The sequence below is a fragment of the Mesoplodon mirus genome (assembly GCF_964341445.2).
Source record: "Mesoplodon mirus genome assembly, chromosome: 5".
Lineage (NCBI taxonomy): Eukaryota > Metazoa > Chordata > Mammalia > Artiodactyla > Ziphiidae > Mesoplodon > Mesoplodon mirus.
The window spans coordinates 75,499,546-75,513,700 of record NC_138980.1 but is presented as its reverse complement, the minus strand read 5'-3'; the positions used below and the strand labels follow the sequence as shown (position 1 = coordinate 75,513,700).

Sequence of the window (14,155 nt, the reverse complement as noted above, 5' to 3'; positions counted from 1 at the left end):
ATGAAGTGGTACCTCACTGAAATTTAGATTTGTATTTCCCAGATGGCTAATTATGTTGAGCATCTTTTCATGGCCTTAATAGCCATTTGTGTGTCTTCTTTTGACAAATGTCTATTCAAATCCTTTGCCTATTTTTAAATTAGTTTTTTATTTGAATTGTAGAAGTTCTTTATACATTCTAGATACTAGCCCATTATCAGGTATATGATTTATAAATATTTTCTTTCCTTCTGTGGGTTGTCTTTTCTCTTTCTTGATAGTGTCCTTTCCCTTTATCTTTTTAAAATAATTTTTTTAGTTTTTATAAAGGGGATAAATGTGTAAAATTTAAGAAGTCAAATAGTGTTACACAGAAACCAGTAGGTGTCTACTTCCTTCTACATACTCCCAATTCCTGCTTCCCATATATAAGCACTTTTAATCATTTTACTTATTTTTTCTGATATTTACCTCCATGTTTCTAAATAACATGTTTAAACTATTATTGATTTTTTTTTCTCTTTGGGGATATTTATTGACCTTTGTCTATGAAAGTTGAGGACTAAGTTCCCCCTTATACCCTATTCCTCTCAATATACAGATTTTGGTGAAGCAGTTTTTCATCTTTGATATTAATATGACTATATAGAACTTGTCCACAGCTGAGCCCTCTAATATAAATATATGATTACGTTGCCTTTCTTTTCTAAGTCTTAGTTTTTCTTTCTTTCTTTCTTTTTTTTAATATGTATTTATTTAGCTGCACCAAGTCTTAGTTTCATCATGCGGACTCTTAGTTGCGGTATGCGGGATCTAGTTCCCCGCCCGGCCAGGGATTGAACCCAGGCCCCCTGCATTGGGAGCATGGAGTCTTAACCACTGGACCACCAGGGAAGTCCCAGTTTTTCTTGAAGTTAATAACTGTCTTGTTTTTATCATCATTTTCCTACATAGCTATTTCTGAACTCTGAGCAAAACTGATGTCTACTAGTATCGTTTTTTCCTAACAGCATCTTTTGTAGAGCAGTATAGCCTTTTGCTATAGTCCAGACTAGTTGCTTTCTATGCTGGCTGCACAAATGCTGACCTATATTTGTCCTTCACCATCATCTCTGCCTCTCCTATGTTGGATCACCTGTGTCCGTCATTCCCATTTTTTTTCTTTTGTGATTCATCTCCTTATTTTGGTGGAGCACAATCTTCTATAGCTTTCCAAGAAAGGGCGTATGGCAAATAAGAGACTTTGCATTTCTAAACATGTTTATTTGCCATTGCAGTTAGGTGATAGTTTGGATATGTATGGTGTTTTAAACTGGACATTTTATACAAAAGTTGAAGATTTTATACCATTGTCTTCTCACAGTGATGCTATTTAGAAATCAGATACCATTCTGATTTTCTACTTTTTATACGTTAACTGTTTTTTTCCCTCCAAGATTATTCATAGGTTTTGTGTTCAGCACTTGATGGAGGCTGTTTTCTTTGTTCTGTCTTGTTGGAGATCTGTGAATACAACTGTTGGTCCATCTAGACTACTCCTTTCATTTTCTTATCTTTTCTCTCCTTATTTTGTATCTCTGAATTCTAATTCAACTTTTGGAGTAGTTTTTCTCAACTTAATCTTTGCTATCACTCTTTTGATATCCAAGAGTTTGGGGGCATTTTCTGAATGTTCCTTTTTAAATTTACTCTAAGTTCTTTTTGTTGTTACTCCATGTTTGCAATAATTTATGTTTCTGAGAAGGTTCTTTGTGGTTGGTCAGTCTTTGTTTTATTTTTATGTTTTCTGCTCCCTGTTTTCTGTTTCCGTTTTGGTATCTGCCTTTGATGTTTTAGGTTTTCTAGTATATGTAAAGTACTTAGAATAGTGCCTAGTGCACAGGATACACTTAGTAAAGTTTAGGTATTGTTATCTGGTGAATGGACTTGGGGAAAGGAGGGAATGGTGCAGAGTGACAAATCTTTGTCAGTAGTCTAAGCAAGAGATAGGGAGAGGTCTGAACTTAAATTGTTTTGGGTGATGGAGAATAAACAAAAGATTAGAGAAACATCCCTACAGTTTCTACATGAGGAATAAGGTAGATTTAAAGAACGACCTAGGGATTTCTGGCTTGAGAAATCCATTGTTTTCCATAACTGAAATTGAGAAGACAGAAGAAAGAACAATATTGGGGGGACAATATTGAATACCTTTTTGTTTTTTTTTTTTTTTAGCACAGTCTTAGAAAATTGAGAAGTCTCAGCATTCCACTTCTTTTTTGAGAAAGCACAATTAAACCTGCCTAAATTATCTGAAACATCTTCCTCTGGGCTCTTCTAAGATGTAGTATATTCACGAGTTTGTGTACATGTGTGTATGACGTTAAGAGCAGATGAAGTTCTCAGGTTAAGCAAAATAAGAACAAATACCAGACTGGTAAAGTTGGTTAACTTAGCAAACTAGTTTTGGTAGGGGGAATCATTAACTTTTTAACCATTCTCGTATTGTTTTGTTTCAAAGAATTTTGTATTGTTTTTGTAAATATATAAGGCAAATTTTTTTTTAATTTAAAGATAAATAATCAAGGGAAAGTTATTTTGGCCAACCCTTATTTTCACCAGCTATTTCAAAAAATAGTCTAAAAAACAAACAGAAAATAAATACTGTTTAATCCATGTAATTATGTAAAATGTGAAATTTTTTCTTTTGAGGTCTGAATTCTATTTTTCTTTATAGGTTTTACAGCTCTTTAAAACACTGCACAGGACCAGACAACAAGTCTTTAAAAATGATGCTAGGGCATTAGAAGGTAAGTTTATATTTTGCCCCTTTGGAGCAAGTCCATTCTTTAGGTGACTGCTAATAATACAAGAGACCATGTATGGTGGTCAAGACCTATCTTGGGGAATGACCTTCACGATCTCTCCCCTAATGTTTTTTTAAATAAAGATGAGTTTACCTTACCCTTCTTTTATTTTATTTTATTTTTTATTTTTTCGGTACGCGGGCCTCTCACTGTTGTGGTCTCTCCCATTGTGGAGCACAGGCTCTGGACGCGCAAGCTCAGTGGCCATGGCTCACAGGCCTAGCCGCTCCACGGCATGTGGGATCTTCCCGGACCGGGGCACGAACCCGTGTCCCCTGCATCGGCAGGCGGACTCTCAACCACTGCGCCACCAGGGAAGCCCTACCTTACCCTTCTTTGAGAAGTATCTACAAAGAAAAAATTTTAAAGATCAAGTTTTCATAAAAAATCAGGAAAAAAAAAAAGATCAGAATTTCAGTGTGCTCCATTACTTGCCTTATGTTCAAGCCATGAAACTCATTTGTCTATTATATAATCAAATTTTCACATCCTCTAGGACCAGATACTACCATATTGTTAATGCCTTGTGTCTTTCTAGAAGTGACAGGAGCTATGAAAGAGAAACTATCACAAATGATTCCAAATTCAGTATTTCACTGTTTAAAGTGGTTTCTGTCTTATCCGGAACTCAGAGCTCTAAAGCTTAGGTTCTTTGTTGGTCATACTCAGTTTCTAAACCTCTTTAAGAGGGCACCTTGGGGGAGGGGGAGAGGGATAAATTGGGATATTGGGATTGACATATACACACCACTATATATAAAATAGATAACTAATAAGGACCTACTGTATAGCACAGGGAACTCTTTTTTTTTTTTTTTCCTGCGGTATGCGGGCCTCTCACTGATGTGGCCTCTCCATTGCGGAGCACAGTCTCCAGATGCGCAGGCCCAGCGGCCATAGCTCACGGGCCCAGCTGCTCCATGGCATGTGGGATCCTCCTGGTCTGGGGCACGAACCCGTGTCCCCTGCATCAGCAGGCGGACTGTCAACCACTGCGCCACCAGGGAAGCCCAAATTTCTTATTTTTATACTTTGTTTTACACGGGGCAAAATTATTTTTTCTACTAGAGAAGTAGTAGATATATGTATATAGCATATAGTATCATAGTATAATGAATAATATGTAAATTATTGGGACAGGAATTATAAATTAGAAAAGCAGGGACTTCCCTGGTTGTCCAGTGGGTAAGACTCCATGCTCCCAATGCAAGGGGCCCCAGTTTGATCCCTAGTCGGGGGAACTAGATCCCGCATGAATGCCACAACTAAAGAGTCCGTATGCCGCAACTAAGAATTCCACATGCCACAGCTAAAGATCCCACACGCCGCAACAAAGGATCTCACATACCACAGTGAAGATCCCGCGTGCCACAACTAAGACCTGGTGCTGCCAAAATAAATAAATAAATATTTAAAAAGAAAAAAGAAAGAAAAGCAAATAACTATATACATATTTTTTCTTTTTCTAGCAGCCAGAATAAAGATAAATGAAGAATTCAAATGTAAGAAAAGTGAAACTTCTCCTAAGAAGATAGAAGAGGTACAGTAATTAAGTTTTTCAATTATAATAAAACTCAAATTTTAGCAACTAGAGGAAATGATAAAAATAGAGGGATTATATGAAATAAAAATCATTACTTGATAGTTAAAGCAAGCCATCACAACTATAGATAACCTTCACTTGTTTGGTTTGGCTCACCTTCTCAGGGTCATCTGCCTACACCCTTAAGATAGCAAGTTGCCTGGTGAAAAGAACATGAGTGTAGCCATGATCAAAGCAAGAGCAGCTGAACCAACCCAGAAGTTCACAGAAATGCTGTCTTCATCTAAGTCAAGTGACTGAAACTAAGGAGAGTGAGTGTTGTGGTAACTCACTCAGAGTTACACAGATGGAACATCTACTCATTTAGCTCAACTAGACAGAATTTTTTTTTTTAATTCATATCTTGGCTGTGGAAGTTAACCAGCCAGAGTTTATGAACTATTCTTGCTTTGCCTTCTGTATTTACATTTTAGTCACTTGCCACAGTTGAAGACAATCTACTAACACTAGTCGGTGAGCTCCCTAGTATTCCCAGTACATGTTCATTGAAAAAGTGCACAATGATTCTTTTCCTGTATAAAATCATATGCATATATACATTGTCTCTGTCTTAGGAAGGAACACTGCTTCCTAGGTGTTCCTGTATCTAACTTTGTATAAATGTAGGGAAAGGACCATTAGGAAGAAAATGAAAAATGAAACATTATTTGCTGGGATAATTAAGATTCCAAGAATTGGTTTGGTAAAGAGGAAGGTACAAATTAGAGAAGTTCTTCCATGTTTAAGAGAATTTCCACATAGTGAAAAAAAATTTTTTTATACAAATACTTTTCTACTTAGTAGAGAAAATGCTATTTTTGAAATAGTAAATATCTATGATAAACTAATGTGACAAAATGAGATAGCCTAAGGACTTCTTTCCCTATAACATAAAGAAAAAAGGAGATTTCACTTAAGTGTATGATAGGGCAAACAGGGACTATGTAATTTTTATTCATGAAAGAAGTTAAAATGACATTCTAATCAGGTCATGACTTGAAGAGAAGTTAAAATGTATATACTGAAATTTGTACTATTTTGCTATTTGGTAGACTGATTAATAACAATATGGTACAGGTATACCTCGTTTTATTGTGCTTCGCTTTATTGCACTTCACAGAATGTGTTTTTTTACAAATTGAAGGTTTGGGGCAACCCTGCATTGTCAGATGCTGGTTAGCATTTTTTAGTAATAAGGTGTTTTTAATTAAGGTATGCACATTGTTTTTTTAGACATAATGCTGTTGCACACTTAATAGACTACTGTATATTGTAAACATAACTTTTATATGCAGTTGGAAACCAAAAAATTCATATGACTCACTTTATTATGATATTTGTTTTATTGTGGTGGTCTGGAACTGAACCCACAATATCTCTGAGGTATGCCTGTAAGTGTTTTTAAATTTTGAAGTCATAATTTAAAAATTTTTTAATTGAGATCTGTTTATATTAACTAAACTGGAAAAATGAACTACCATCTCCCAAATTAATTTCACCTGTAGAACACTAACATTAAGCACTCCTTTTTTTATATATATAAATTTATTTTATTTATTTATTTATTTTTGGTTGTGCACAGGCTTTCTCTAGTTGTGGTGAGCGGGGGCTACTCTTCATTGTGGTGTGCCGGCTTCTCATTGTGGTGGCTTCTCTTGTTGTGGAGCATGAGCTGTAGGCACGCAGGCTTCAGTAGTTGTGGCTCGTGGGCTCTAGAGCACAGGCTCAGTAGTTGTGGTGCACAGGCTTAGTTGCTCCACGGCATGTGGGATCTTCATGGATCAGAGCTCAAACCCATGTCCCCTGCATTGGCAGGCAGATTCTTAACCACTGCACCACCAGGGAAGCCCACATTAAGCACTCTTGAAATTAGATATTTGTTATATACAAGTGTATATTTTATACTTTCTGTAACTCTGCATATATTAAATACTTAGTAGTTTTTAGATAATTACATTGTCATGTATTGTCATGAAGTCTTGGCACCAAAAGGAATCGTAGGCATCCTCTTGACCAGCAGTTCTCAAACTTTTTGGTTTCAAGACCACTTTACCTTCCGAAAAACTGAAGACCCCAAAAAGTGCTATTTATATGTTATACCTATCAGTATTTACCATATTAGGATTTAAAACTGAGAAATTTAAAAAATATATGTAGATTAAATAATTTTAAAATAATAAGCTCATTACTTATTAAATACAATATTTATGAAAAATAACTATATTTTCCGAAAAATTTAGTAAGAAGAAAGGCATTATTTTATATTTTTGCAAATCTCTTTAATGTCTGACTTAATAGGAGTCAGCTAAATTCTCATACCTGCTTCCTCATTCAATCTGGCACTGTATGTTTGTTTGTTTTTTGGGGGTTTTTTTTGCGGTACGCGGGCCTCTCATTGTTGTGGCCTCTCCCATTGCGGAGCACAGGCTCCGGACTCGCAGGCTCAGCAGCCATGGCTCACGGGCCCAGCCGCTCCGCAGCATGTGGGATCTTCCCGGACTGGGGCACAAACCCGTGTCCCCTGCATCAGCAGGCGGACTCTCAACCACTGCGCCACCAGGGAAGCCCAACTGTATGTTTTTTTAGATTGAATTATATGAAGAAAATTCAGCCTTATGCAGATATGTAGTTGGAAGAGGGTAGGTGTATATATTACACTTTTCAAATAATTGTGAATATTCTTTGATATCAGACCTCAACAAGTGGTAAATTTCTTTAAAGGTTAGATGCAGTGCGGAACTCTGTTATCTGTTAGACCAATGGATGTGTGTGGGTGTGTGTATTTATCCTTTGCTGGGGTGGTTCCTAGGACTTATACATACCACATCCTGCTCATCCCCTTTGATCTCCCATAATCCCTTGTTTCTCATCTAGCCTTGTTTCCAGCCTTAAACCTAAGACTCAGCTCAGTTTATGCACCTCCAGTGGGTGAGGAGGCACATTGTTTTTCTTTCTCTCCCCTTCTAAGCCCCTTCTCAGCTCTGTAGGGAGGTGAGGCTTTGCTCTCTTACAGCCTTCTCCATTTCAATTAATGGCAGCTCCCTCCTTTTGATGCTCAGACCAAAACCCTCGGTGCTCTCATTTTCGACTGCTTTCCTTCTCTCACATTTACATCCAATCTGGCAGCAAATCCTGTTGACTTAACCTTCAAAATATACCCAGAATTCAACCACTTTTTATTTGCCCTATTATTATTTCCTGGTTCAAGCCATCATTATTTCTCATTGGGTTGTTACAGCAGCCTCCTAGTGGGTCTTGTTGCTTCTGCCCTAACTCCCTGCAGCCTATTCTCAATACTTATAAAGGCAGTGAGCCTTTTAAAAAAAGGCATATCCCATCAATCCTCTGCTCACAATCCCCATGGCTCCTCATCCCATTCAAATTAAAATCTAAAGTCTCTACCTACCATGACCTATAACACTGTATCATCTGACCCCTGTTAACCTCCTGCCTCAATTCACCACATACTTCTCACTTTTCCAATCTCAGTGCCTTCTTTGAGGGTGCTTCAGTTTACCAAGAACTTTCCTATCTCAGGCCATTTATGCTGTTGCTTCTTCCTAGGATATCCTTCTCCAATATGCCCTTCTCTGATATGGTAAATATTGATAGGTATAACATATAAATCTGTTGGTCATTTAGTAGACCAACAGATTTTAATCTATCTTTCCCTTTGAATGGATCTTTTAGTCATGCATGTTTTGTAACATCATGCACTGATGATTTGGAAAATGTAGGTTCACCAAGTAATGCAGATCTTCCAAATGTTGACATAGTTCAATATGTAATATTTTAAAATTACATCTTAATATCCATCTCATCAGAAAAATCTTTAAGTATTGGGAAGCTGTCAATACTTACAGTGACAGATACAGCTTCTCCAGAATTCTGATTTTTGCTTGAAAGCTTGAATTTTATCATTGCCATTAAATACTGTCAGTTGTTTTCTTAAAGTGACATACTCATTTCACCTATCTGCCAGTTACCCAAATCTGAATAAACAGAATTTGTCTATAAAAGTAAAAATGGTATTCCAAAGAGAAAACTCTACTTGTGCTCACAACTCAAACAATGCAGACAGCTCTAGTATTATGAAAATAATTTTGACTTTATGGGTCCCCTGAAAGGGTCTCAAGGTCCACAGCTTTGAGACTCACTGTTTTAGTTCAGTTCTTCATTTTGCAATGATGAGTTCTGAAACTTAGTGAGTAGGTATTAACCCAAGGCCATACACTTGATGACAGAGCCAGAGTTGGGAGTCCCAAGTATTCTGCCTCCTGATCCAGTACTCTTTCTAGTGTTCAGAACATCCAACTCTACAGTAAAAGAAAGATTCAGCCCCTCTCAAAAAAACAAAATGCACATTTTAAACACATTGTAAAATATATATTACAACAAAAAATACTCCAAATCTGTTTTGGAACAAAATATGGAATGGATAGATAAAAGGTAAAAGTATACGCATGTCTGAGCTTTCTGTATGCTTGGAATGGTTACAAAAAGTTAAAGGCAAGGGGCTTCCCTTGTGGCACGGTGGTTAAGAATCCGCCTGCCAATGCAGGAGTCACGGGTTCGAGCCCTGGTCCAGGAAGGTCCCACATGCCACGGAGCAACTAAGCCCGTGCACCACAACTACTGAGCCTGCACTCTAGAGCCTGCCAGCCACAACTACTGAAGCCCGCACTTCTAGAGCCCGTCCTCCACAACAAGAGAAGCCACTGCAATAAGCCTGTGTGCTTGTCGCAACTAGAGAAAGCCCACATGCAGCAACGAAGACCCAATGCAGCCAATAAATAAATAAATAAATAAATATATTCTTTAGAAAAAAAAAGTTAAAGGCAAGTATCACCTAAAAAGAATTGTAGTAAACCTGTAGTTTTCAAAAACAGTACATTCATGTGAACCATTGAAAAAACACAGAGGATTTAGTCTATTTTTTTTGTTTGTTTTCTTAACAGCTAATAAAGATAGGTACTGATGTTGAGTTGATACTCAGAACATCTGTTCTACAAGGTATTCACACAGACCACAATACGCTGAGTAAGTAATATTAAAGAAAAATGTTGCTTGCAATGTATTTTAAACTATTGAGCAATTACAGTGCTTTTAATGCTGATTACTAAAACAACTTGATTTTGCCAGACAATGTGGTATATATTGTACACATTTATAAGGCTGTATTTAAAAATGCTGAATTATTAAAACTTTGTTTTACCAGACTTTTTTTTTCTTTTATTTATTCTTTCTTTTTAATCTTAACCACCGGTTATACTGCAAAACTACAGTTACAAAGGCAGTATATGCATACCGCGATTTATTGCACTTCCCAGATAATGCATTTTTCACAAACTGAAGGTTTGTGGGCAAAACCCTGCGTCAAGCAAGACTATCGGTGCCATTTTTCTAACAGCATTTGCTCACTTGGTGTCTCGGTGTAACATTTTGGTAATTCTTGGAGTATTTCAAACTTTTTCATTATTACTCTATCTGTTATAGTGATCTGTGGTTAGTGGTCTTTGATATTACTGCTACGACTTGCTGAAGGCTCAGATAATGGTTAACATATTATAGCAGTAGAGTATTTTAAAGTATTTTAAAATTAATGTATGTACATTGTTGTTTTAGACATAATGCTATTAGACATTTAATAGACTATAGTATAGTGTAAACATAACTCTTATATGCTCTAGGAAACCCAAAATTGGTGTGATTTGCTTTATTGAGATACTTTATTGTAGTGGTCTGGAACCGAACCTGCAATATCTCGGAACTTTGCCTGTGTGACTGTTTTATAAAATTTATCTGGCATTCTTAATTTTCCTAGTATAATTTGTCACCTACCTAGACTATGTCTATTTCTTTATCTTTTCTCCTATGATTCTACTATTTTAATTCAGAAGAATTGGGATTATACAAAATGGTAATATAGTTGAGAATCCTCCATTATACCTCCAAACTCCTGGTGGGGCTTCAGCAGACTTTCATTTCACATAATATTTGGTTTTCATTCCCTGAAGTATTTTGGGGGACAGAAACAACAGCAAAGATACAAACAACGTACAAACAGAAAAGTACACAATTTATAATAGTATAGCCCAGTGAATTTTCACCAAGTGAAATATCATGTAACCAACATCCACATCAAGTTATGTAATGTTACCACTTTCCCAAAAGCCCCCTCATGCCCTGATGTCCCTCCCCGTCAGCCCCTCCCCATAAGTATAACTACTGTCCTTTTAACACTATCAATTTTAACCTAATATAATAAAGTGTTTGAACTTTATGTAAATGGAATCATATAAGATTTCTGTTTTGTCTGGCTTCTTTCTCTCAATATTGTATTTGTGAGATTCATCTTTATCATTGTGTGTAGCAACATTTCTGTGAATATTATATGAGTGAAACTTCCGTGTCATATGATATGTGTTCATTCAGCTTTAACAGGTACTGCTAACCAGCTTTCCAAAGTAGTTAGACTAAGTTACACTTGCAGCAGTGGTATCTGAGAATTCCAGTTGCTTTATATCTTCACCAGCTCTTTGATACTGTGCATCTCTCTCTTTTTTTTTTTTTTATAAGTATCATAAACCACAGCTTAGATCTGTTTTCTGGTGATTTGGCTTCACTATTTTTCCAGATGTCATTATTCCTATTATTTATTTATTTATTTATTTATTTTTGCTGTGTTGCGTCTTCGTTTCTGCGCGAGGGCTTTCTCTAGTTGTGGCAAGCGGGGGCCACTCTTCATCGCGGTGCGCGGGCCTCTCACTATCGCGGCCTCTTGTTGCGGAGCACAGGCTCCAGACGCGCAGGCTCAGTAGTCGTGGCTCACGGGCCCAGTTGCTCCGCGGCATGTGGGATCCTCCCAGACCAGGGCTCGAACCCGCGTCCCCTGCATTAGCAGGCAGATTCTCAACCACTGCGCCACCAGGGAAGCCCCGATACTGTGCATCTCTTAGTTTTAGAGTTTCTGGTGGTTATGTAATGGTATCACATTGTGATTTTAATTTGCATTTCTCTGGTAATTAATGAAGGACTTTTCAGTTGTTTAATGGCCATTTGGATATTCTCTTTTATGAAGTGGCTGTTCAAGTCGTTTGCCCATTTTTCTAAGAGGTTATCTGCCTTTTTATTATTGATTTGAAGAAATTCTTTGTATGTTCTGAATATAAATCCTTTGTTGGATTTATATTATAAGAATCTTATAAGAATTCTCATATTCTTATATTATATTATTATATTATATATTATATTATTCTTATAAGAATCTTCTTTTTGTCTTGCTTTTTCGTTTTGCTGTTTTTACCTTTTGATGAGAAGGTCTTAATTTTAATGTAGTCCAGTTTATCCCTTTTTTCCTTTATGGTTAATATTTTTCTGAGTCTTATTTAAGAAATCTTTTCCTGTCTCAAGCAAGGTCATGAAGAGATTATCCTATGATTCTTCCAAAAGCTTTATTGTTTGGTCTTTTTCATTTGGTTGTTTATATCAACTAGAGTTGATTTTTGTATATGGTATGAGATAGGCGTCAAGATTTATTTTTTTACATCTGAATATTCAGTTGATCCAGTATCATTTATTGAAAAGACCACTCTTTCCCCACTGCACTGTAGGGCCACCTTTATCATAAAATCAAATAACTATATATGTGTGCATCTGTTTCTGGACTTTATAATCTCTTCAATTAGTTTGTTTTTCTGTCCTTGCATCACAAACCATAATGTCTTGATTACTACAGCCTTACAGTAAATCTTAATATCTAGTAGTACATGTCCTATAGGGCTTTTAAAGTTATTTTTAGTTCATGAGTATTTATCAGAAATTATCAGATCCAGTTATATTTCTAAGGGCAATAAACATGGTTAATCCTAAATTGAAAATTTGTAGTCATTGTCTTTAATCTTAATAATAATCTTTAGAGCTTCTGTGTACTATAGCCAAAATTTTATATGGGTAATTACAGCAAAATATTATCTTTATTATATGAATAAAAATTTAGGTTATTTCAGATAACTAAATTTGATAGCTACATTTCAGAAGCCTGGTTTTAAATATGATAATATTGTTTTAAATTTCTTTTTTTCTTTTGGTTTTCTGTATAGTTTAATTTTCCCACAAGATTGAAAATTTTGACTCTTACATGATTATTAGTATTTAATGCAAATTGCCTTAATAAAGGCCTCATTCTTTCTGTTAAGTTATATATGGGTCTCTTTTTCCTACTTTATTCCTATGGGTTTAAGATAGAACAAATTTGAGTCTTTAATCTCTGTTTTAAGAAGTTACTTTAAGTAAAATTCCTCCACATATTTTAGCAATGTCTTTACTGACATACAGAAGTGAGAGGAATTAAAATTCTTCTTGGCTAGAAAATAGAGTTGTGACTGTGTATCTCTAAAAAAGATCAGATAAAGTCCCAACATGAAAAATAATAGAAACTGAAAATAATGAAATGAAACTTCATCTGCAAAAGTAATTACCTGTATGCGTAAATTCTCAATCCATCTCTTTTTTCCTCCCTTCTAAATAATATCTACAGTGGAAATTAAATACTGACTAGCAGAAAGAACTCTTTATCCTAAATAATTTCTCATTTTTTCCTTTTAAAAAAGACTGCTTTCCTTATCCTTGAAGACAATTTCACTATTCTTTATTATAGATATAATAATTTCATCATTTGAGAAAAACTCCTTATTTTTAAAATCTAAAAAATATTGGGAGGGCTTCCCTGGTGGCACAGTGGTTGAGAGTCCGCCTGCCGATGCAGGGGACGTGGGTTCGTGCCCTGGTCCGGGAAGATCCCGCATGCCGCGGAGCGGCTGGGCCCGTGAGCCATGGCCTCTGAACCTGCGCGTCCGGAGCCTGTGCTCCACAACAGGAGAGGCCACAGCAGTGAGAGGCCCACGCACTGCAAAAAAAAAAAAAAAAAAAAAAATTGGGAAAATGATTTTCTTTCCAAGTATTCCCTATTTTTTTTGTATTTTTATTTTTGGTATGATCACAGGTACATGAATTTGGATTAATCATAATTTTTAATTCATATCAGTCTCATCATTGGTCCATTCTAGCCTTCTTAGGTTTTCTGTAGAAAAGTAAAAACTAACTATGACTTAGAACAATGAGTTAATTTCAGTATTTTTCTATACTTGCTTTGTCATTGACTATTGACATTTTCAAAGCTCTCTTTCTAATATGGATATTGGTCAACTGGTTTCAGTGTTGGCCTTTATCAAACATATATTCTATAGACAGTAACCAAATGTATGGTTATAGATGGTACCAAGAAAACTCAAGACTTTAGGGCTACATATTTACTTAGTTTCTGAGTAGCATTATCCATGTTTTTTTGTGTGTGTGTGTGGTACGCGGGCCTCTCACTGCCGTGGCCTCTCCCGTTGCAGAGCACAGGCTCCAGACACGCAGGCCCAGCAGCCATGGCTCACGGGCCCAGCCACTCCGCGGCATGTGGGATCCTCCCGGCCCGGGGCACGAACCCGTGTCCCCTGCATCGGCAGGCTGACTCTCAACCACTGCGCCACCAGGGAAGTCCCTATCCATGTTTTTTTAACTTCCTCTCTGGCATATATGTAAGACAAACAAAATAGGAGCATGCTTCTGATCATGTGTGATACATTTTTTTAAAAACAGTATATACCCTTTCATATGCTCTCATGGTACCTTGTAATCTCCCTTCAGAGTACTTAACCCAGCTTGCCATTGGGTATTATCTTTGTGATGTGTGTATGTG

General features: G+C 36.5%; 1 protein-coding gene across 2 annotated transcripts in view; it reads left to right on the top strand.

The window, feature by feature from the left end:
* Positions 1-14,155, top strand: part of LYRM7 (LYR motif containing 7) — a 37,800-nt gene that overhangs the window by 4,809 nt on the left and 18,836 nt on the right. Inside the window, exons 2-4 of one of the 2 annotated variants that reach the window (XM_082623758.1) lie at positions 2,696-2,768; positions 4,298-4,365; positions 9,366-9,447. In XM_082623758.1, the coding sequence (XP_082479884.1) occupies positions 2,696-2,768; positions 4,298-4,365; positions 9,366-9,447 (223 nt within the window). Of the gene's footprint in view, positions 1-2,695; positions 2,769-4,294; positions 4,366-9,365; positions 9,448-14,155 lie in introns of both variants that reach the window. The other variant, XM_082623757.1, reaches the window with a different exon arrangement.